Genomic DNA, 22,923 nt, shown 5'->3' on the forward strand with positions numbered 1-22,923 from the left:
AGCAACTTATCTGGCAAAGCAGAAAGAAAGAGCCGAACTGCAGAAAGTGTTGCTGAGGTGAAAGATATCTTTACCCTTGGGAAGCGTCATGAGCAAACAGCCAAACCAATGGCAGTAAATCATGGTAATTAAAGAAGTTCATTCCCTCTCTGCTATGACCTACAGCCCCTTTTCTGGGTGGTAACTGCAAAGGGGACAGCAGCAGCTAACAGAGCCGAGGCGTATTTTGCCTCCATATGCTGTTTTTGTCCCCCTCAGAAGGGCACTTCACACAGATGCGCCCCTGTTACCGAAGCACTGGGTAAATTAAACAAGCTTCTGAGAGACAGTGACACGGAGAGACAGTGACAGGGATGGGATCCATGATTCTCCAACAAAAAGTGATAAGTCTGGACCCTAAACCCATACACACATTGTTAAATAAATGACTGACTTTTTAAAGAGTGTTAAGCACCCAGGAGCTCCCATTGAGCTGAACATTGTCTCTGCAAGCATTTCCAGAGTGCGTTTATACCAATTTGGGAAAGAAAATGTTCTGGGAAACTAGTGAGAATGGACTCTCATGAAGTTTCCAATAATACACATGTATTATTGAAGTCAGAAATCCCACGAGTAAAACCCAGAGCATGTTCATTTTTGATCCTATCCCAAGCCAGGCAGCACAAAGGCATGTGAACACACTAAATGAAAGAGAGAATTTCAGTTAACTAAACTTTTCCCTAGCTTTTATGTTTGCCAAACAAATTCACCCATCCTTCAGAAAAGTATCAAGTCTGCACATGGGCAGTTACTGACGACTACCCCTGAGTCAGGGAAGTACAAATATAATGTTTTATTGGACTGGGTCCTTGGCCGATGGGAATAACCTCAGCAGACCTTTACTGATTTTCACCAGAATGGAATATCTGGCTCTGTACCACAGCAAATGTTTAGGTTAAATTAATGGCCTTTATACACACTAAAATATTTTTATCATGAAAGAAGCATTAGAATCACTGGATGCCTATTCTGACTTGAGAGTTGTACAGCAGATAACATTTTTCTTTAGATTCTGAGTGACTCACAAAAATAACTCAATTTATTCTGTTTTCTAACATAATGTAGATTTCTTGCAAATGTAAAATGTTAAGAGTTCTTAACAATATAGCATTCTATTATCTGAGGATCTGCCAGAAGAAGAGTACTATGTTTAAATTGCCAGTCTGAGTTAGTCATGAAAGACTACTCTGTTTGGTTGCTCGAAAGAAGTGCTATGCAGAACATTCAGCAATTATTAAAACAAGGTAACAAAATTGCATGTCTTTAATTATTCCTATATGAACAAAGACAGAGTTATCTCTGAATAGTGCCTTTGTATTTCTGCAGTTGACTGAACTTGTTTAAAACATCTTTATGCAACCCTCTGTCAACATAGGGCAAATAAGGAAATATTCTTATTTGTTCCTACACTTAAAGTAATTGAACCAGTCACATTGGTATTTAAATGTATTAAATTGGTATTTATTGCAGGGTAATGAGATATTCCAGAACTAACACAAATTTGATTGCTTTGCCACAGATTAAATACTTGCTTGTCAGTACGTGAGCTCCCTCATTTCTTGTGTTGTTTGTTTTTTTTTTAAATGGAAATAGGCGTGACAAATGAACAGAAGAAAAATACTAACATAAACTACAGCATTATGACACTAACTATGTACTAATAATATTTAAGTGCCAAAGGTTTACCAAGTTGCACTCAAGATTACTTCATTAATGATTTCATTAATAAGGCTCTTTGGCTTGCCATAATGGTTCTGGAAAGCAATTAGCTAAAACCAACAGCTCAAATTTAGTCTTGGTAGCTGTACAAGCACTTTGGTATTGCCTTTTTAAGCAAATCCCTGCAACCGTAAGATAAAATCTAGATATTTTATTAGTTATGACAGTTCTGAAATCCATCACGAAGCAAACAGGAAACAGCAGGATTGTTTTATGAATGCATTTATGCTTCACTTTTCCTAAAAAGAGGCAGCCCACTATTTGTCATGTGCTATCTTACAGTTGGTTAGTTACTTACGGTATGTCAAGAATAACAGAACAACTGACTTCAGAAGGTAGCTTAGTCCCCTAATCTAGCATCCCATCTAACTGAATGGACAGTTTAAAAGAATCCTTGAAGTGTGAGAGGAGGTGTACCTTTTGGAAATTTTGAGGCGTAGAAAATGCAGCCTTCTGTCCTCTCATTCTGTGTAACAGCACAAACTAAAAGCACCATTTATGTTCCTCTTAAATCTCTGAAACGTGACTTCAAGATGCCTAGATCTTTAACAGATCTTTGGACAGGGCAGAATTTCACCCTAAGGTTGGTTTGCTATGAATTATTCATGCTGCTTGAAGGATTAGGTGCAATGAAAATGTTCTGGCAAGATTCTCCTCCTCCTTTGTGTACAGCTAATCGATTTTATCTGGATGGAATTCAGATGTACTAATATTCTAGGGAAAGTGCATACCTTCTTAATGAATCTTTTGGTCCTATAGTTGTGATATAGGCAAAACCAATAAGATTAGGGCATAGTGACACAGAAAATGAAGAGCTTAAAAAAAAGAACTGATGATAGATAACTGAGTACTTGGAAATTCTTTTCCATAGGTACTTAGCATTAACAGATGCTTGCTTGAGTGTTTCTGATCAGGAACATTCCTCCCTATCAGACATGCAACTCCAAACATTAGAAGTCATGAATCAGGCCTTGCAGGAAACACCACTATAAATTATGAGATTTTTTAAAATAATGCCAAAGGGCTTTGGTGTTTTATTTTCTTTCTGATTTCTTGCACCATTTTCAACTGACTTTAAGAGGGTTTTTTACCCTTTATGATCATGTGTACTAGAATCAAACTTGGGGGGGTGTTTAGTGAAAACGCAGCTTTTCCTATGATGATGGGACATTAGCAGCTGGACCTTTCAGAAGAACATTTCATACCATGAGTAAGAGTGGCAGACAAGGCTGAAAGACACCCTCTGCCTTACAAGATACCCTGTTGAAGTTGCAGACAATAGAGACATTTACCCAATGCACTTGGACACCACATAGGGCTAGCTGATGATGGACCCTTCACTCTGTTCAGAGGTCTTGACTTCAGAGTGACTTACTTACACTGGCTGCATCAAAGCCCCAAGGCAAATGCTCTAGACAGTGGCGGTTCACTACCCATACCCACTTTTCTCCAGCGAAGATCCTCCAGATAAAAGCTTCAGCCTGGTAGAGCTGATGCAAATGAATTTGAGGGGGCAGAAGATCTGAGCCTGTCTGACCTGGGATAATTTGCATTCAAACAAAATAAATCCAGCTCAATTCCCATAGCAATTTTACTTTGCTATGAATAGCTCAGGCAGCTCCAGTAACGAGGAGCTCGGGTTACATCTGATTGCCAGCTGTATTGCTTACTAAGAAGTTAGGTCAGTGGTTCCCAACCTTTTAATTTTCCTTGTTGGAGTATACATTGCTATGGATTAGTTACATGAGAGAGTGGTCACAAGGAACTCCATAGGGAGCAAAGTATCAGCTTTGCTGATATTCCGCATACACAGACATATACATATGTTGAAATATCTACGTGGGAAGGAGAAAGGGAGGGGAACAAAAGAGCTTAGGCCATTAAGGGAATAGAAAACAAGAAGCAAAGATGGCCCAAGAGTGAGAATGTCAGGCTGGCGCCTGAGTTATCTGGATTAAACTCCCAGTTCTTCAGCAATTCAACTTATCTGCTCCTTATTTCTTAGTTTTATAGGCAGGATTTTGTAATCAACCCAGTAAATGCTCAAGAGAGACTTGTGAAGGCTTACGTTTGACCCCAGTTGGGTTGTTCTATAAAAATGCCTCCATCTTCCTCACTATAAGCTGCAGCCACAGCCTTCAGGACGTCACTCAGTAGCTTAAGCTGTGATCCAGTGACCAGCTGCACTAAGCACAGAAGGTCACAGCATAGCTAGGTACGTGCCACTTAGCAGGGCTCCACGCTGGCAAGTGCCCTGTTCAAAGACACATTCCTCAAACATGGCTCTGCCCATGATCTATCCCTTGGCACATCACTGGATGGGCTTCTGCTATGTGACCTCACTCACAGGAACAACAACACTACATGGTATGTGAGCCAGAAATATGCAGTCACATTCACTGGAGTCTGAGAAAGTTGATAGGTTTGCTCATAACCAGGAATTCCCTTCCTATAATGCTTTCTATTTTTCACATGCCTATGGAGAAAGTGTGACTACTTAGCCTCACTGTGAAAGCAAGAAAGAATAAATTTCATCTTCTCTTCTCTTGCTGTAATCACCTCTTTGAAACAGAACAGCAGCCTAGGTGTGTCTGAATCACATTATTTTTTTCCAGGAAATGGCAAATCAGTAAAACCTTGAACGCAATTCATACTATTAAACCTGAAATACAGGACATCATCCCAAAGATCCACTGAGTTAAAAGAAGACGTCACCACTTTCTCAGTTTTTCACGACGTTAATAAAACCTGTACAATGGCAACTCCATGTAACATTTAGATAACCATACAAACCATACAAATGTCCTTAGCATCCCAATCTTAGTTTACAATGGGCATTTGAATAAGTGAGTTATTTGCTAAGATAAATGTAGTAACTTACATCTATATTCCATGTCATGAAAAAGCCTCATAGGTGTAGGCACCATTTACAGCCATGAAACCTGCCTTCACAATATTATATTGCCAAGTGTACCATGGGTCCAAAGATTCTTTGTTTTCCTGCTTCTAGCCTAATGCTACCCATCGGCACTGCTCAGACATACTGCACTAATCCTTGTCCTCCTTTAAAACTGTGCACACTCATTCACACCCCTCTCTCCCACAAATTAGCCCATGTTTCTATTTTAAGGGAATGATGCACAGAAGTGAGCATGCTATAACTGCTCTGCTGGTGTAACTGTACTGAAATTAAAAGCAGGAAACCTGGGTGGATTTGTTCCAGACTAGAAAAGTTTTTAATACTACTACAAATGAAAGTTTGAGGAGAAATAATTTTCAGTACAATTTTCTTACTACAGAAATCTCTGCAGTAGAAATAACTATGATGACATGCAAAAAACTGCCATAAAGAGGTCCTGGTTTGGTACGAAATGAAACGTCATGCCATAACTATCTTAAAATTGAAACAGTAATACTACCTTAATATTGTCCAGATTTTCAGCATAAAGTGAGGTGAATCCATTTTTCAACCCAATACATCAATTTACATCTCCCGACATCCTGTCTACTGACAAGGTCAGAGTACAACATACAAGTCTAAACCAGTATTTGGAGTGTTAACACAACAGTTTTCAGATATTCAGAACCATGTTTGACTTGTACTTACTGAATAGGCCTGCAGAACTAAACTGGTCATGAAAGGTTACACTGATTTTACTGTAAGCAGACTTTAGTATAAGCCTGTGAATTATGTGACTGTTTAGCACAGATGAGTCTTAAGAAAAGTATGAAAAGACATTTACTTACGACTTTTCATTGAAGAAATCAGTTCTATTATACATTTCTGAGAATCAGAAATGAGAACAGAAGCAGCTGAGGAGAGGATGTAAAGGTTCCCATTTCTACAGAGTCCCGCAGAAACTAATCCAAGAAGGGAGAGCTTTGATTGCTGTGTCAGCAAGCACCATTTGCTATGATTTTCAAACAAGTGAATAGCATTTCTTCATGAAAGCATTTGGACAGTAGAGTGTTTTCAGTGCACTACCTTAGATATTAGGCTCTCAAAATAAGTCTGTGGAGCACCAAAGATCTAAGTAACCCTGTGATGATCTCTGAGATCTCAGGAAATAGGAAAGGTAAAGTGACAAAGGGAGGGTTGTGCCCGAAAGCAACTTTTTCTGTGAGATATTCTTTATATTAAATTGGTCCAAGAAATTTAGAAATCATTGCCACAGATGTTGCCACTGTGTTAAACACTATAGGCCTCCTTATTGAAATAAAAATGTCAAAGGGAGATACAATTATATGGAATTTGTTGACAGCTCAGCATGCTGCAAAGTTATAAAAGGATGATTAAAAAAAAAATCAGCAGAAGATTTAGGAGGCAAAATTTCCTAAGCAGCCTGACCTTCTTTCTGCAATGAATCTACTGAACTGTAGGTTAAGCAAAGGTCAAGTTAAGCATTGGTAAGAAAAAGGTTCAAAGAAAAGGAATGTGCTGTCAAGGTCGCAGAGGCTCTGGGGCATCAGGGAAGTGTGTGAGAGTTACAGACACTTCAATCTCCTATGTAGTTCCGTGAGAATTACAGACACTTCAATCTCCTATGTAGTGCCTAGTCCCAGGGCCTGAGTGTGCTCTCTGCTCTGTCCTGACACCACAGAACAGAAGACTTAAGTACACTCCATGCCACACTGCAGCCAGCGGCTGCTCTCTGTGGACTTCACGCATAACTTGAGAGAAGTGCTGCGCAGCTCAGCTGCTGTTGTGTCTTGAGCCCTTACTTAGAAATCCGGATACACTTGGTGTGCTGAGAAGTGCTGCATGAGTCAAATAAGTAGTGTGTCAAAGCCCACAAACTCCCATAAACAAGAGATAATTTGCCTACTTTCATAAGCAAGAATTAGAAAAGTGAACGTGAAAAGTGGAAAATGTGGTCCTCCCATTCTGAGTCTCTCTGAAGCTCCGTGTCACTTGCACAGTCACTGATTTATAATTCTCAGATTCTAACTTCTCTGCTAGAGCCAATCCTCAAGCCCCTGTACCTCACATTAGTGTATCCCTGACTTTTCCCCCAAATAATCTGGCTTCTCAGTGGCCACTAAAAGGGCACTGCCTGCCAAAAGACTACTGCCATGAAAGTACTCAAGCCCTATTTGTGCCTACACATTTTCCTACATAAGATTATATGTGCTTCCAGGAGTTAGTGCAATCATGCCACTTCTCTGTGTGAATTTGCCCAGCTTAATGTGTCATGACTGAAGATGTGAGTGTTCCGTGCAATCCATCTGGATCATCAGTCATTTACTCCACCTTTCTTCTTTCCAGGTGGTAACGTAAACAGAGGAAAAGCCAGAAGGACCTCTTGTTGCGAAACATTTCCTCTCTTCACAGCATGTTACACTATACACTCCTCCCACAGCATAAAACCAGCAGTGTTAATGTGCTATGGAAGTAAATTAGTCACAAACAGCACCATAGGGAACTTAAATATTTTGAATGTATACCATATAATCAGGAAATGCCCACCCTCTTTATCTGTCAGGAACAAGGAAATTGAAAGCTTTGTAATCTTAAACTGCCCATCAGTAGCTATGAATCAATCAACCATCTTGCTGTGGAGAGCTAGCAGGCACAAGAACGCTGGTAAGATAAGAGAGGGTTTAAACTACACTCCCCATCCTGTTGGAATAGTTTCAGCCCAAGATTCCACATTTGATCACTGCCTGTCCAGGGCTCCTCTTTATACACCTCCACCGAATCCCTCAAAAAGACTAGAATAGGACACTGAACTTCCATAGTTTTTCAAATTATTTATACTATTACTAATTCTCACAAATTTCACCAATCCAAAATAAATTTGATTTTTTTTAAGAGTAAATAAATTTTATAAGGTAATTTACAGACTTAGGGTGACTTATTCTTTTAACATATAATGATAGAAGTCATGCAAGACTGATATACATCCTCTACATTATCAGTTTTTGCAATAACCCTACATCCGTCATCCACCTACTACAAAAATCAGAGACAAATCACATCAAGCTTCTCTTTAAAATTTAAGTCCCTTCCTGGAAGAAACACAAAGGTGTTTATTTAAATGATAATTACTATGTTGCTAGCACATAATATAGTTATTGAATGGCAGAAAGAGCATCACCTCATGCAGCTTTACAGAAATACAAATATATTAATATTTCACAGACAATGGACACTGAATTGCACTGTCCTTCGTAAAATCAAATTTAAAGGATTGGCACCAATTCAGTGCATTGGTATAGATATGTATGTATGTATATATAAATTTACCGTCTTTATTATTGGCAAGTAAAATGCAAAAAGTCAGGTCCAGAGGCTAAGCTGTCATTAAGGGCATGTGGCATATCCATGGAGGTGTTTTGGAGCCCATGGGCACTATTCAGAGCAGCCTGATGGTGAGCAGGAAACATAGCCCCATGGGAAAATGCTCCACATCTTCTTCTGTTAAACCTAACACAGAAGTAGGGCTGTGGAGGTAGAGTGAACTTTGCTATGCACAAATGCTACTTTGCAGAAGTCAGACCTTCATTCTGGGTGAATAACATTTCCTTCTGTTTTGTTTCTCACATTAGAGCATGTTCCTGACTTTCCCAAACTAATCTTTAAAATGATTAAATAAATCATGTGAACAGCCACAACAAAAAAAATATACTATTCCCTCAGCCCTCAAGCTATTTCCAATTAATTTAGTGTCGTGGTGTTATTCTGTACACCAGAAAGCTAGTTTTCAAGAAATGCTTGGAAAATGACAACAAAAATAAACTTCTCATGGCACTATAACCCAAAAGCTGAGAACCTGTAAATAGAACTGGTGCAATATTCATAGGCCAAGACCAAAGTCTGGCACATTTTTATTCCCAGCTTCAACTGTCTATGGTAATCTATCAGCCTCTCTTTCTGATTCAGCTTCTTTTCCAGATTGTCCTTTCGTTGGTATTATTTCATCTGTTGCACAGGCTGATGGAGAAAGCAAGCCTTTGTCACCATACCATTAGTCTGATGTTCAGTGACACATGGCACCAACTGTACGCTGTTCTGTCATGGCTCCCACCATATTTGGGTTCATGGATGGTCTTCATTAAGTGAGACCCTCAGGACTCTCTGTGCCTCAGGCAGTTAAAATGACCACCCAGGACTCAATGATAAGACAGAGGAATCACAGGAATCAGAGGAATCAATTAACTATTTCTGTAACAGACTACATGTTCTCCTCTCTACAATTATCTGGCTCTCCTGTCAAGAGCAGATGAATGAGGTCTTGCGTTCCACAGGTGTTCCCAGGATGACAAGTGATAATACCCTTGCACACTGTGAAGTCCATCTCCTGTCTAATAAGGTAAACAAGCCTCAAAAGCTACTTTCCTCTTTTACTCCCAATGCCAGGCTTGACTTTATCAGGACCTGACTGGGATTAGGGCAAGTAACCTCTTTACATTTACTCTTGACTTCGTATTTTTTGGTGGCCATTGTGCTTCCTTTACTCCGTCATTGTTGTAACACTCTGGCAGCATAGCAGAATGAAAACTCTTGGCATTAGTACAGTGAAACGTATCTGGCAGCTGCAAGCACCAGACACCAAGCATTTCAGTGCATCTTCTAGCAGCAGTAGCAGCAGCTGGTTCTCTGGGAAACTGCCTGAACTCCTCCCTCATTTCACTCCTGGCTGTTACTAGTCCAAGTGGTCCATGAGAACAGCATAGGCTCAGTCCGCAGATGGGTTTCTTTGCCCTGCAAGTAGGCCGTTTTCCTCCATCTCACTTCTGATTCAGTGAAATCTGATTATACAGCACCACCTTGGATTATTTACAAGATATGTTTTGGGGTCTGCCAGTAGAAATGGATATGTTTCACTTTCTTGATGAGCCAGTGGTACCTTCCATTTGCAAAATGTCTTTCTAAATCAAATTGTAATTGTAGTAATGTTTCCCAAAGAAATGGTGTGTGTCTTGACTCAAGGGCCAAGATGATGTAGAGAGGAAGAAAACAAAACTCTCCTGAGGCCAGGTTCTGATCCAAAGCAGTCAGCATAAAACATTTTACTTACTACAAGCTTTAGATGAAGCCCATAAACCAGCAAATACCTGTCTATGAGAGTGGAAGATACTGTGCTGCAGGAATCAGTAGACATCAGCTGCTCACTTCTGTCTCAGCCTGGAAATTGTTCTTCTGCCCCTTTGCTCAAGCTTTTGCTGCTAGAGGCAGGTTAACAATCTGACCATCAGTGCATGATGCTGGGAGTGCAGAAAATATTCATATGGCCTTCAGCATGGCTTCTAGCATGAAGAGAAGCCAGCAAACAGAGAAAAATACCTGGAGGCTGGAGATACTGTTGTGGTAGACTGGTCTCTACAGTGATTTCATAGACATCTATTGCAAACAATGTAACATAGAGCAGACTACAAGGAATGATCCTTTGTCAGAAAAAGTAGCAAAAAAGGGGAAAAGTGACAGAAGCATTTTTCTTGTCCACAGTGGGCTGCAAAAAATTCATCTCGTCCCTAGGCCAAGATCAGTATCTTAATCTTTAATTTATACTTGCATCTAACAAAACAAATAGCATAACTTTCTGTCAAATGTTAATAACAAGTGAAACTGGGTAGCCACATTTTTAGAAAAATTTAAACTTTCTTCTCCAGGACTGTGTTACAGCATTTATACCTACCCCTTACCATGACCAGCTTATACTTCAATTACAATATTAACTTGAAGTATTTCTTGAGGTTCAGTCTAGCCTAATTTTAAGACTTACTGTTTTGATGACTTCTTCCTATAAAAGGAATGAGTGTGTGGCGTAAGACAAGCCTGCTCAAGATAGAATTATTTTTAAGTGCTCACTCTTTTCACTGAAGTGCAACAATTTGCATGAAGAAAAAGCAAATCTGTTTTTAATTTCATTATTTTTAAAAAACTAAATCATATTCTGGTGTTATATAAATTCTATATCTCATGGTAAAGAAACTGCAGATCTGAAGAGTAATCTATGTTTCATTAGTTTGTGTATTCTGCCACAGAATATAATATTACGTTCTTAAATTAGTTGGATGCCACACTGTGCTGCAGAGTATAAAAACAAAAGTGAGGGCTCAAGCTAGGTCAAGCATATTTTGTATAGGTCCATTAAAAATCTCATGCCATTAATATTAATAAAGATGTTGAGACACAAAAGTCCTTCAATTAACATATATTAGGCAGGCAGGCACAAGCATTCAAGTGATCCCGCTGTGAACAGCAAGAATCCAGTCCTCAAAGAATAAAGCCATGAGTGTGCTGTGTACATAGTGGGGCAGCTAGAAATGCTAATGCCACAGAAGAGTGAAAAGGCAACGCCCTATTGTCTGTACAAGTAAATATCACTTTATTGCCTCAGCTTCCTCTTCTGTTAAGCAGGTTTGTGCTGGGCCTTGTTATTCCAGTAAGAATAACTTCAAGACCTATTATCTTTGTCATCAGACTTTTTTCTTTTACTATTTTTTGGCAGGAACTAGCTGGGCAGCCACATATGAGATTCAGAAAAAGGACATTCATCTGACTGTACAACTTGTTTGTAGATTTCCCTAGCTTATGAACTAACATTGTAAAAAAGAAATTAACTTTCACGTTCCAGAAATTACTCTGGACAATAATGGTTCCCACGGTACTGCGCTTCAACCATCAAGACTCATTCACTTGCATATGACCTGATTATTTGACATTTCTGCACCCTCATTCTTAGTGACTTCCGAGCATGATAAACAATAAAAGGTTACTGATGTCAACCTATTATGAGCCAGGATGCTGTTCTCATCTAACACACAGTAAAGCCAGTACTGAAGCTTAATTAATACATGTTTGTAAATTGTGCTGAGCTGCAAGGCATTATGATTTCAGGTTTCTTCTGTAAATGTTTACCTCGAAGCTTTAGTCAATGCTCTACTGCCTGAACCAAAGATAAGTTCTGCTTCCATCAGCTATTCACATAGCTGGTCAAATCACTGTCAAAGCAAATCAATAGGAAATTCCTTTAGCATACTGTAATTTATGGTAGACCTGCAGCAACAGAATTGGGATTACAACGGGATAAGAAAAGGCAAGAAAGAACCAACATTTCTGCTCCCACTGACATGATCAAAAAGACAGAGGAAAACCTTGTTTGTAATGTAATTATCCATTAAAATTCAGTTCAGATACCATTTAAGGACTAGTCAAAGCCTTCCTAACACAAAATGAGTGGTTTTGAGTAAAAAGATACTGAAGTCTGAGTTTCAGCTGATAAAACTCACTGTAGGTCCACTCCTAAGTCTCACTGCAGACATAACTAAGTTTAACCCCTCTCCTGCCAGCTCACTGAGAGAAGACCATTACAAAGTGAGGTACACAGAGCTAACAGCTTCTGTATAACTTCTGTATGTGGTCAGGAGTCACGTCAGAGGAAGTACTTCTAACGACTAAAAAGGCTGCTGACTGTAGTGGGACTGCTGTCTGGTTATCACTGGACTCTGCAACTTCTAAAAAGAGAAAGCAGGTATTTTCTAGAAAATCCCTCGAGAGCGATATATCTGTAAGTCAACAACATTACTCATGCTCAGGAGAGAATGAAATCCGATGCAAATAGCTCTGAAATTGTCTTAAAGAATTGACCGATATATTATTGGCATCACAGCTCAGGGTGCCTTTGTCTAGCATTGTCCCAGCTTTTATCATGTCCCCATCCATGGACTGCAAATTTCAAAACCACAGATATCAAAAACAGGTTTTAGACCTCCATCCTTCTCTCACTGTTTGCAGTACTGGACAATCTACCATCTCTTTCAAAGAGTATGGGACATGCTGTGCCACAGAAACGCAAACCCTTCCCTAAAAAGTTGCAAATTAGTAAACATTATCTTAAATATCTTGTAGACTTAAACACAACTGTGACAAACAAAAACTGTAGGTGCCAAAATGACTAAGGGGCTTATGGAGCTGGTAACAAACTCCCAGTGACCATCCAGACCGGTTATGACTGGGCAGCCTACGTTGAATCAAAGTCAAATTCCCAACTGAGTACAAGTGTGCAAATCACAAAGCTGTCATCATAATCAGGGCACTGGTTTTGCAGAGAGGCTAAGGAGGAAGTAAGCTTGGGGGAAAAAAAAATGTTTAAGAACAGTTTTGATACCACTGTTTGCTCAAATTAAGTGGACTGTGCAGCAGGGCCAGGGCATAACCAAGATACTCCTGTGCTTTCCGCTCTACTGCTATGTGTCAGGTACAGAGCTCTAGGAGTGGGCTGCTTGAGTTGGACTTCAACTACAGTTTCACAGACTGTCATTGTGTTTTGGGTAAACAAAAGCCTTTACACGCCAGGTCTGCAAGCCTGGTATCTTCCTCAAATACTTCTGAAGTGCAGGAAGAAGAGGAAAAAGACAGAAATAAAACATTGTTTGGGTTAATTATTAGTGACTGAGAGCTGGTATTAGTTACTAGAATCTGCCTCAAAAAAGAGAAATATTTTAGATGTTCAGCAGCTCACAGCTGTGCAGAAAAGAATATGTTGCCTCTCGGCAGCAGAGATGGTATGATCCAAATGAAAATAGTGGCTCTTAAAATAAAAATCCTCGTTTACATCAAAGACATCCTGTTATGAAGAGGTCAAGTCTGTGCAGACAGGTCACCCTCTCCTGACCCTTATGAGCATTTGACTATAAGCTTTTCTTTAATGGACTAGGGAAAGTGTGGGAACTAAGCTTTGTGGAAAGACTTTGCTACAGCAAGAAAAATGCTGATGTTTCAAGTATAGCTAGAATCTACTAATTTCTTCAGAACTTATGGTAAGACTGCTGCTTAACAAGAAAGGCCAGGATGAACTGCGGGTCTGTGTACAAATGGAGGGTTCCCTGTTTCCAGAACTGCTTTAAGGGTACAAACAGCAGTGCTCACAACAGCCTAAAGTTTGGTCTGAAATACACCAACAAACAACTTCCATGCTCTTACTGCCAGCTGAGCAATAATGGAGCAGGCAAAAATGACTGAGAGGACCAGCTCCTGTAGGCACTCTTGCAAGCTGTTCTGTGTCCACAGCCCACTGTGTTCAGGCTGATGGAGCCAAAGTGCTCTCAGTGACAGTCCTCTATGGATGTTCCAGGTTTCCAGGTTTTTCAATACAAAACCTGGAAGAAATGTAACCTCTGGTACTTTTCCTGTCCAGCAGAGGCAGATTATTTCTCCATCATTAATTCTCTTCAATTCCATTTCTTACCCATCAGGAATCAGTAGGGTCAAAATGCCTGGGATAACACTATCTTTGTCTTATAGAGCTAAAGCCAGAGTTAAACAGAAAGCTTACAGACAGATATGGAGAAGGGCAACCAATAATCTAATAACACAATTCATTCCCCATCAGCAGTCAATTCAATGCTGAGACCAGAAACAGTGTCTGGTATTTGTCTAGTATAATTTAAAATATCTTCAAGAATATCGCTTTTTCCCATTGTCACCTCATTTTCCTTTAAAGGTTTTTCTTATTCTCATCTTTACCATATTATTGAGTGAATAATGGCAAAATGTCCATCAAAACAGTGGACAAAATGATGAACCTGTAACACAGTTTGTATTTTATAAAGGATGGAGATGTAATGGTGTGTGAATATAAAGAAAGTCAAAGAACTCATATGCCAGATGCTGTTCATGTTGTGCTGCTATAATGGCAGAAAATACAGGATTTGTATATTGGCTTCTGGATGGAGCAAAATAGTTTTGAGAATGAGTCAAATCACCAGCTCTGTACTTAGTTTATCTTCAAGGTCCCACTGGGCCAAATTTTGTCCTATTTTTACAGCTGTAGGTTTCTAAAGGAACCTCACTGTGAACAGCAATTATTCTGTACTTTTACCAGCAGTCTGGCTCACTGATTTTGATGGGAGTTTGTCTGCATAAGAACCTTGGGATTTGTCTCAACATATTTAATTGGACTTAAAGCGTGAGCTCTAGGAATAAGAGGCTGTTGTTAGCATGAACTTAAATAATGCTAATACAGGGTGCAATTAAATGACTACAAAGAATGGGTACATGAGTTGCCTCGCCTGCCTGCCTCTTAGGTGGCCAGACTGCATTAAGAAGCTTTAATTTTGTGGCTTCTTTGATAGTTTGAGCAAAGTCCTGCCCTCAGACATGCACACACAACTTCCATTGAATTAATACATCTCCTGTTTATCTCTCAGTGCTACATCTAACCCGTTCTCCAGTCGTAGACTCCTCTGACAGCTTGGTGAGTGTAACATGATTCATCCTTCCCTCCTCTTTCTCTTCCCTTGACTAGACACTAACAAACATAACAGAACTTGAGACAAGAGAAAGAGGCCCCTTATAATGAAAGATTCAATCACATCTTAGCAAAAACAAAGGAGGGCACTAGCTAGTGCATGAAGCTGACTCCACTCTTCTAATTGAGGTACATAAATAAAAGGGAGAGAATGGCCCACATTCACTTCCAGCGTAAGCAGGTGCAGTCTCTCAGGCCTCCATGCTAGTGCGTTCACTTAGGGCTGAATTTGGCCTGAACAATAGAACTGTGTATCACGTAGTTTTAAAGGACACGAACTGTTCTCTCTGACCCAAAATACACATGCATGTCTCCTCTGCGATGTAATGGCAGGAGAGTTCCTTTATGTTGTACATATGTTTCTTTCTGCTGGGTGCATATGTTTTGTACTTGCTATATACCCCCACCTGGCTTCTCCACCAAATAGCAGCAACATCCCCACAAATGCTATAAAATAAACTACTCATTCATTATGTTCACTGTTTTCTATGTTGTGTATTGGACTATAGTGTAAACTTGTTTCACTTGGTGAGTTCTTGTTCACAAGGGGAATGTGACTTCTGCTCCTAAATGCACAGTTATAAATTACTTTTAAGAATGTCTCTAGAACACAACTGTACTACTGACAACTCTGGGGTTCTCTTGTATTCTGCCCTGATTTACTGTGTGACTGCAAACAACTCAGTTTATACAAGAGATTATGTATACATAGACCTAATGTAGGGAGACAGAAAGGAGACAAAAACTAGCATATAAAGAGAGACAAACAACACACAGTTTATACACAGACTAGGAAGACAGTAGTAAGGCTTTTAGAGACAATGTCATCATGAAAGTGGAGTCAAAGATGGTGAACCTACAACAGATATCTATTTTTAATGCAGATGGGATAGCACAACATGTGGATGAGAATGGGGAAGGGGGCAAGAGGAATGAGGTAGGAATACAGATATGGCTACAATGAGTAAGTCCTAAAAAACAACTTATTTTAACAGTGGCCAGCACCGCCTCCTTCAGAAAAACTGAAAACCTCCTGCATTCTGTGGATTTCCATAGTCTGCCTCCCAATTAGATAGCTAAAGGCAATTATAGGTAATAATATATTACTAAATAATAATAGTAATAAAAACATATAATTAGAATAAGTAAGAATTAGCTCAGGTCAGGAGTTTGGAAAAAAACTGAACTTGGGAAGAATGAAGAATTTGAATTGGAGAACTTAAACAGAGGATGAAGCAGCAAGAAAAAACATGGCCTGGATATATCAGTTAGGAGAGTACAAGGGATTGAACGAAACTCCCAGAAGTCATGCTGGAGTAACAGAAGGATTTTATTAAAAATAACAATGAATACCAATGGAGAAAGGAGTTGAAATTTTGCATTAATTTCTATTTGGGACACATTAAGATGATGCCAAAGAGAGAAACTAGTTTTGTATTTACTAACATAAATGAACTTATTGATCCAAAGTTGTAAGCGTTAAAAAAAACCCCACTCCTGAGAGTGTGAATGTATTAAAAAAATATAGGAAAATGAGAAAAACTATCACAACTTCTTTGGAGGGAATGTATCATATTCTTCACAGATCGTCCAGAAGACATTTTTCTGAAGGTGTACAAACTACATCCATCTTTTGAGCATTTTTGATAAAATGACTGAGCAAGCCTGTGTGAACACAACATAAGCCTGAATTTTAATAAATCTCTCATACTCTTTTATCACTGAGAGTGATGCTGCTACTCAATGCCTGATGGTGAAGCAGACACATAGGAAGATCTAAACAAGATTTCTTGCATACAAGTTAATTTCATTTAAAAAAAAAAATAAAAAAAAATCACAGCTTTCTTGCTGCATAACAGATACTCCAGCAAGTAAAGGATACTGACTGAAGCAGAAAAGGCCAGAAGACAGAAAAAAGAAAGTTTCCTGTTGAAAATCAAAGCACCTAAACACTGTGATGATGAAAAGACAAGAGACAGTACTCCTAGTAAACTTGTACACATTCTCCTAAAATGCTAACTTAATGTACTAGAGTACTTACTCAGATAAAGAGCATAGGTCCAGTTTTGCCTTCTGACACATCAAGAAAATTGTCTTGACTGATGGAAACATTTGGTCTCAAATCAACAAATCAGCATAAAAATGTGGGGCCTTACTGTCAACTAAGCTATTAAAACTTAAGATACACACATCTCTTAATAGATCTATACCAAAGCAACAAATTCTTGCTCCTTTCCAGTGTTAAGTTAAGGTCATCCTGCCTAACAAACCATTTCATATAGACTCTCTCAAAAGTCTACTCTGCAGGCAATGGCAGGTAACAGACAGCTGAATGACTGAATACTCTAGGTCATCCAAAAAATTAGATCAAAGAGTCCCTGTAGTCTATTGAAATGCAATTGCTTCCACATCACATTGTGGTGTTCCAGGCTTGAAAGAATGGGTCACTGCAGTTTTATTGTAGAGAAGCTATTGCTAATGAAAGGAACAATGGAAAGATTAGTGCTACCAACCATATAGAAGAAACACCACTTTCGGTTTAATTGCAGTGAACAAAGCAAATAGGAAAGAAGGGCAACCAAGTGACAAAAGTAGTTGGTGCAAAGAGGATATAGAAGCTATTCACAAGATTCTCTTGATCAGAGCACAGCGTCCAGACTTAACATATGATTACTGAATTTGGATCACAGTAAAAAATGACGTGGTTGTTGTTACAGACAGCTGATGACACATTTTTAAGAAGGCAGCCTTGCAAACTGAGAGACTAAGAATCCTGCTGATAATTTGCCTGGGATTCATTAGGTGCACTGAAATAAATAAATAGGTAGGGAGAAAGGAACAAATATACTTTATTTGTGATACCTACTCTGCAGAGATTATTATAAGTAAAGGTTTACTTCATTTACCAGTTTAAAACAACATTTTACGGTGAAATCTGTTGAACCTTGGAACTGATTAAAGAAAGAGAGAGATTCTAATTGGTGATGATCTAGGTACTGAAAAGGGTTCTGCCATAATAAATTTGTTCATGCCACAATATTTATTCTCTTTTGATCAGTTTCTGGATCTTTTCTAAGTGAAGCTTGCCAGTCATAACAATCTCTATGTCGAGACAGTGGTAAAAGATCCATTTCAGTCTCAGTTAAGATCACCACATTCTGTTTCTCTATGACCTGAGGCAGATTTGAACCTTCCTTCTCCAGACAAGACTTGACAAGCCCAGCTTCACTTAGCTCATAAAACATGCTAAAAAACAAAATGTGACCAAACAGGGGAGATCACCCAAACCGTAACTGTTGCATGTAGGTAGAGCACTTCTCTTAGAGGAAAAGACAAACACTGCAGTAAGTGAAAACAGTTTTTTTTCTGAATCAATATGGTAAAAGCTAGCAGTTGTGAAAATGAAGCTTCCACAGAAACAACGAAGCACATCCAATATTAACAATTCAGCATTACAAACACAACTTAAAAAAAACAACCAAACAAAAAAAAAACCAAAAGAAAGCTTCATTCCAGTTTCTGGCACCTGCTCCAAAGTCAGGTTTGCAACTGTTCAAATGAACTGTAAGATACTAATTCCTCTAACTTGCTGAGAAAAAAAGTAGAGCATTGAAAATACAATCCAGACTACTTCAAACAGTTATCAGTATTCAACAGCTCTTCCTAATGAGCCACCCTCTTCTGAAGTCACTGACTACTATTTCAAAAGAAACACTGTGTGTCTCAAGTGCTCCTTTTTTGGTCCAGTCACACAGTTTAATAGCCCTTATGGACAAGTACCTTTGCAAAACAGATTTCTAGAGGGTGACCCAACATATCCTCTGGACCTTAGTCAACCACAAAGCATACAAATAGCTTCATATACCTAAATGTCCCTGCTTTAAACTGCATCCACAGGAGATTGCTTTGCAAGTGCAAGGCCTTAAGCCTAAAAAACATCAGTAACTATTAATTCTGTAGATGATTCTTCTGAATTACATCAGTAAAGACTTCTCTGCAGGCAATGAGCACTGTCAAATGTATTTTGAAAAAATAATTTGTGAATAATAATTTTTCATAAACTTGGATGACAGCTATAAATGGAAAATATGCAATGATGATATTTAAGACATTCATAAGAAATCAACTAATCAAGACTTATAAACCCAAATGAGGCTGGAAATGTCAAAGGAAACAAAGGGAAATTGGTTCATAACTCCTGCTGAACTAGAAAATTCACCCTTCCTTAAAGCAGTTGACAAACCTAGGTATAATATTTTTTTCCCACAAGCTTATGGATTGATTTTTTTTTTCTTTATTCATTATAGTTCACAAAGGCGGGAAGAGCATATACTTAAGAGCAAGCAAAAAAGTATAAAATATCACAAACCATAACAAAAGAAAATTGCTATGGGATAATTACTAGGACTATCAGCTAGTCTTCTGGTTTGTTTTTTTCTGAAAGACTGTGATCAAAAAAATACAAAGGGTGTGATGTAGTTCATTGGCTATAATTAAACCTCTTCTGTTAAATGCAATAGCAACTAATGGTATTACGAAAATCACCAAATGGTGTATAGTATCCTGAATATTATACAAATTACATACCTTCAGCTACTATTCCATGTATGAAAATACTTTTAATGCTGATTTGTTTTAAATAAACACTTACCAAGCCTACACATGTAGATATTGCTACTGAAGAGGTGCTATCATTCCTTATAAATCCCTGGTAGAAACACTGCTCAATTTCATGTTCCTGAGAATTTGAGACTCCATCTTTCCCGAGTACCTGGACAATAAAACTGTTGCTTAAAATGGTTGAAGGTTTAAGTTCTAAGTGAAGTTCCTGTCCAAATGCTGAAAATTTGTAGTGCAAGGAACTCTTTGAACTCTGAGTTGATCTCTTTCTCCTAGTACTGTGCAAAACATCATGTGAAATGTACGATCCACTGGAATCCACTTTGACAGGTGTCACAAATACATAATCTGTAATGATAAAAAGTTAGCCATCAGCTTTTGTATCCAACAAGTAAGCGTCATTCTAACTCGGTAAGCACCAGGCTTTCACTGTGGCATGAAGCATTCCCTGATGTAGGGAATGGCCTGAAAGCTCTGCAGGCTGTGTGTGTATAGTCTTGACTGCATAAATTCACCCCTCTAAGTCACACAGGCTCTCAAACTGTGTTTGTTTCCTTTCTGCCCTACTGAGAGGTACAGACTAACTAGCATAGCTGTGAACATTCCCACAATCGCTCTTCTGAAGACATTTGTCATCACCAGCAGATCTGTAGATTTTCCCCTCCCCTTGTATTAATTGCTGTCAAATGTGAAGGCTGCTCTGGTTTGAGAGTTTTTTTCCTTCCCTAAGAATGCAGCAAATGTTATATCACTGTAGGGGTAGCCATGACTGAGACTTTGTAGAACTGTACCACTTGTTCAAATGGATTAAAGGATTAATTTATTAATGCCTTAACTGAGTGAGACCTCATCTCTTTGTAGTGACTTGATTAGACTGGGTTTCAAATTGTAACTGACCTTCAGCAAAAAGAGATTACATCCTACCTAATAACCTTTAGTCAGCCATTGCTAATTGCATGTCAAAGAAGTTTACTGTTTTCGATAAAATATGTGAAAAATTACAAAACTATTTGTGAGGAGAAGACTAAGATCTACTCACAACCACCTAAGAAAGGAAAAAATAGAGGCCATGATTCAGCTAGCTGTATAAGCAGGTGCCTAGCTTGAAGTACATTACCACTGCTGTTGATCTAGCCATCCAGGGATCACTTGCATCCTGGAAGCTGGGTCTGAATTTTAGCCATTTGCTGAACTACAACCTTTGCGCTTATTCCTGGTTATAGGAGTAACTATGCTGAATAAACTGCTTCCCAACCCCATTTCATTTTTGAGCTGTATTTCTCTGTGAATACTTAAAGATGTCCATGCATTTGACAGTAAAACAATTCATTTCTCTTCCTCAATTGAAATAACACCATTAAAAAAAGAAGACACATATGCACACCCCCCACCCCCCACCCCCACCCCCCCTTCTTGTGTTGTAACAGATGTTGCAAAAACTATCAATCTCTTTGCCCAAACAGACTTTACTGGACACACAGTAAGCTGAAAACATAACCAGTGATAGGTTGTTTTTCTTTAGACAGTGGAACCATTACCCCAAGAACTTTCACTTTCCTTGAGCGGTGTTAATCAACGGCAGAAGCTGAGGACGCTAAGCAGGCTGGTGGCCAAAAAATGCAAGCAGCTGCTTGAGAGAGGGAATCCCCCAGTGAGCAGATGATAGGGTGCAAGAGGGTTTCCCTTTCTGCACCCTGGTGTGGTTCTCCATTGTACTTTGTTTCCACTCGCACCCAATAAAAAGCATATACTGCACTTCCAACTTCCCAAAGTCATCAGCATCTAAGTGTTAGTCTCTGCAACCTGGGAACAAACAGCTCCTGAGCTCTCACTCACACAAGTCCTTTCTCTCCAGGTTTGTTTTCCCTTAGCCTGCATTGCACGGCTTCTTCCGCTCTCCCACCCAAATCTTTTCATTACTTTTGTCTCATTGCTTCCATAACAGATGCATGAGGTTTTGCTGTGGGGGCTACATACTCATTCATCTTTCTAATCGCACATGTAAACGTGGATGTTTTTACCATCTCATTCATTCGCTTTGCTGTTACATATTGTTCCTTTTAGCTTTTGCACACAGGGCTTACCAAGTTAATCTCTGCCCACGGTTAGCTATTTTACAGCAGCCAACTTGCTTTTGCTTTATGTTCCCCGAACACTGTGGCTTCTTCCCTTTAAATGCTCAGTCCACCAAAAAAAAGCATCCACGCAAATGTTCATATACACAGACACAGAAAGAGCTATACAAACCATGAGTCAATTCACTGATGCTGTCACTGGTTAAAGTTGCTGCATGAGACATGCAACAGAGGCAGCACAGCTGAAGGGTCTGCAAGAGAAAAAAAAAAAAAAAAAAAAAAAAAGAAAGAAAAGGAGTATTGGGCGAGATTTACTTGACAAGGGAAGGCAGAAAGACAAGGCACCAGAAACTGTGCAGTAACCTGGTATGAAAGCACACTAGGCGACTGCGAAAGAAAGTGCTCTCGACCTGCCTTTACAGTGCTTCCAAGCCACGGGAGAGTCGGGAATTGCATGGAGCTGCCGCTGAGAATCGCAACAGGTAAAGTCCAGACGACAAGCAGGAGACAGTCCATGTTCCGCCGTGCACCTGGCGTGCTACCTGCTCCCCGAAGCGTGCGGCGGGCGAGCCCGGATCCCCCGCATGGTCACCTGGGCTCTGCCCCGCAGCAGCTCCGGCGGCCGGCTCGCAGCGCCGCGCCCCCGCCGTGCGCGGCGGCGGAGCCCATGGAGCGGCGCCCAGGTGAGCGCGCCCTCGCCGCCGCCTCCGGCGCGCACCCTTTAAGCCGCCGCCGCAGCCGCCGCCGCCGCCGCCGCCGCCGCCGCCGCGGGGCAGCGCTGCCTCCGGCGCCGCGTCTCGGCGCGGCCGCCGCCCGGGGGGCGACGCGGAGCGGAGGAGCGAGCGAGCGGGCGGGCGGGCGGGCGGCCGGGCGGGACCAATGGGGAGGCGGCGGGGCCGGGCCGGGGCCGGGGCCGGGACTCGCGGGCGCAGGCGGGGAGGCACCTGGGAAAGGGGGTGGCTTGCGGCCCCCGTCCCCCCCCCGTCCCGCCGCAGACCTCGGGGGAAGCGCGGAAGCCGCCGGGCTGAGCGAGGGCAGCGCCAGCGCTGGCACACCTGTGGCGATGTGCGAAGAGAGCGGGGGGACCTTCGCTGCGGCGGGAGGGGTGCAAAGAGGGGGGGCCGAGCCACAGGGCTTAATCAAAAGGACCACGGGGCTTAATCAAAAAAGTTTTCGTGATGATGCTGGGAGAAGGAGTCCAGTATCAGCCCTCC

General features: G+C 40.4%; 1 protein-coding gene across 3 annotated transcripts in view; it reads right to left on the bottom strand.

The window, feature by feature from the left end:
- Positions 1-22,350, bottom strand: part of ADAMTS18 (ADAM metallopeptidase with thrombospondin type 1 motif 18) — a 79,228-nt gene extending 56,878 nt beyond the window's left edge. For 2 of the 3 annotated variants that reach the window (XM_049805391.1, XM_049805390.1), the window contains exons 1-3: positions 22,120-22,350; positions 21,882-21,960; positions 19,666-19,982 (exon numbers count right to left, since the gene is read on the bottom strand). In XM_049805391.1, the coding sequence (XP_049661348.1) occupies positions 19,666-19,982; positions 21,882-21,933 (369 nt within the window). In that variant the 5' untranslated portion in view covers positions 21,934-21,960; positions 22,120-22,350. Of the gene's footprint in view, positions 1-19,665; positions 19,983-21,881; positions 21,961-22,072 lie in introns of all 3 variants that reach the window. The other variant, XM_049805392.1, reaches the window with a different exon arrangement.
- Between the last annotated feature and the right edge of the window lie 573 nt (positions 22,351-22,923).

This window comes from Accipiter gentilis, chromosome 7 (genome assembly GCF_929443795.1).
Source record: "Accipiter gentilis chromosome 7, bAccGen1.1, whole genome shotgun sequence".
Taxonomy (NCBI): Eukaryota; Metazoa; Chordata; class Aves; order Accipitriformes; family Accipitridae; genus Astur; species Astur gentilis.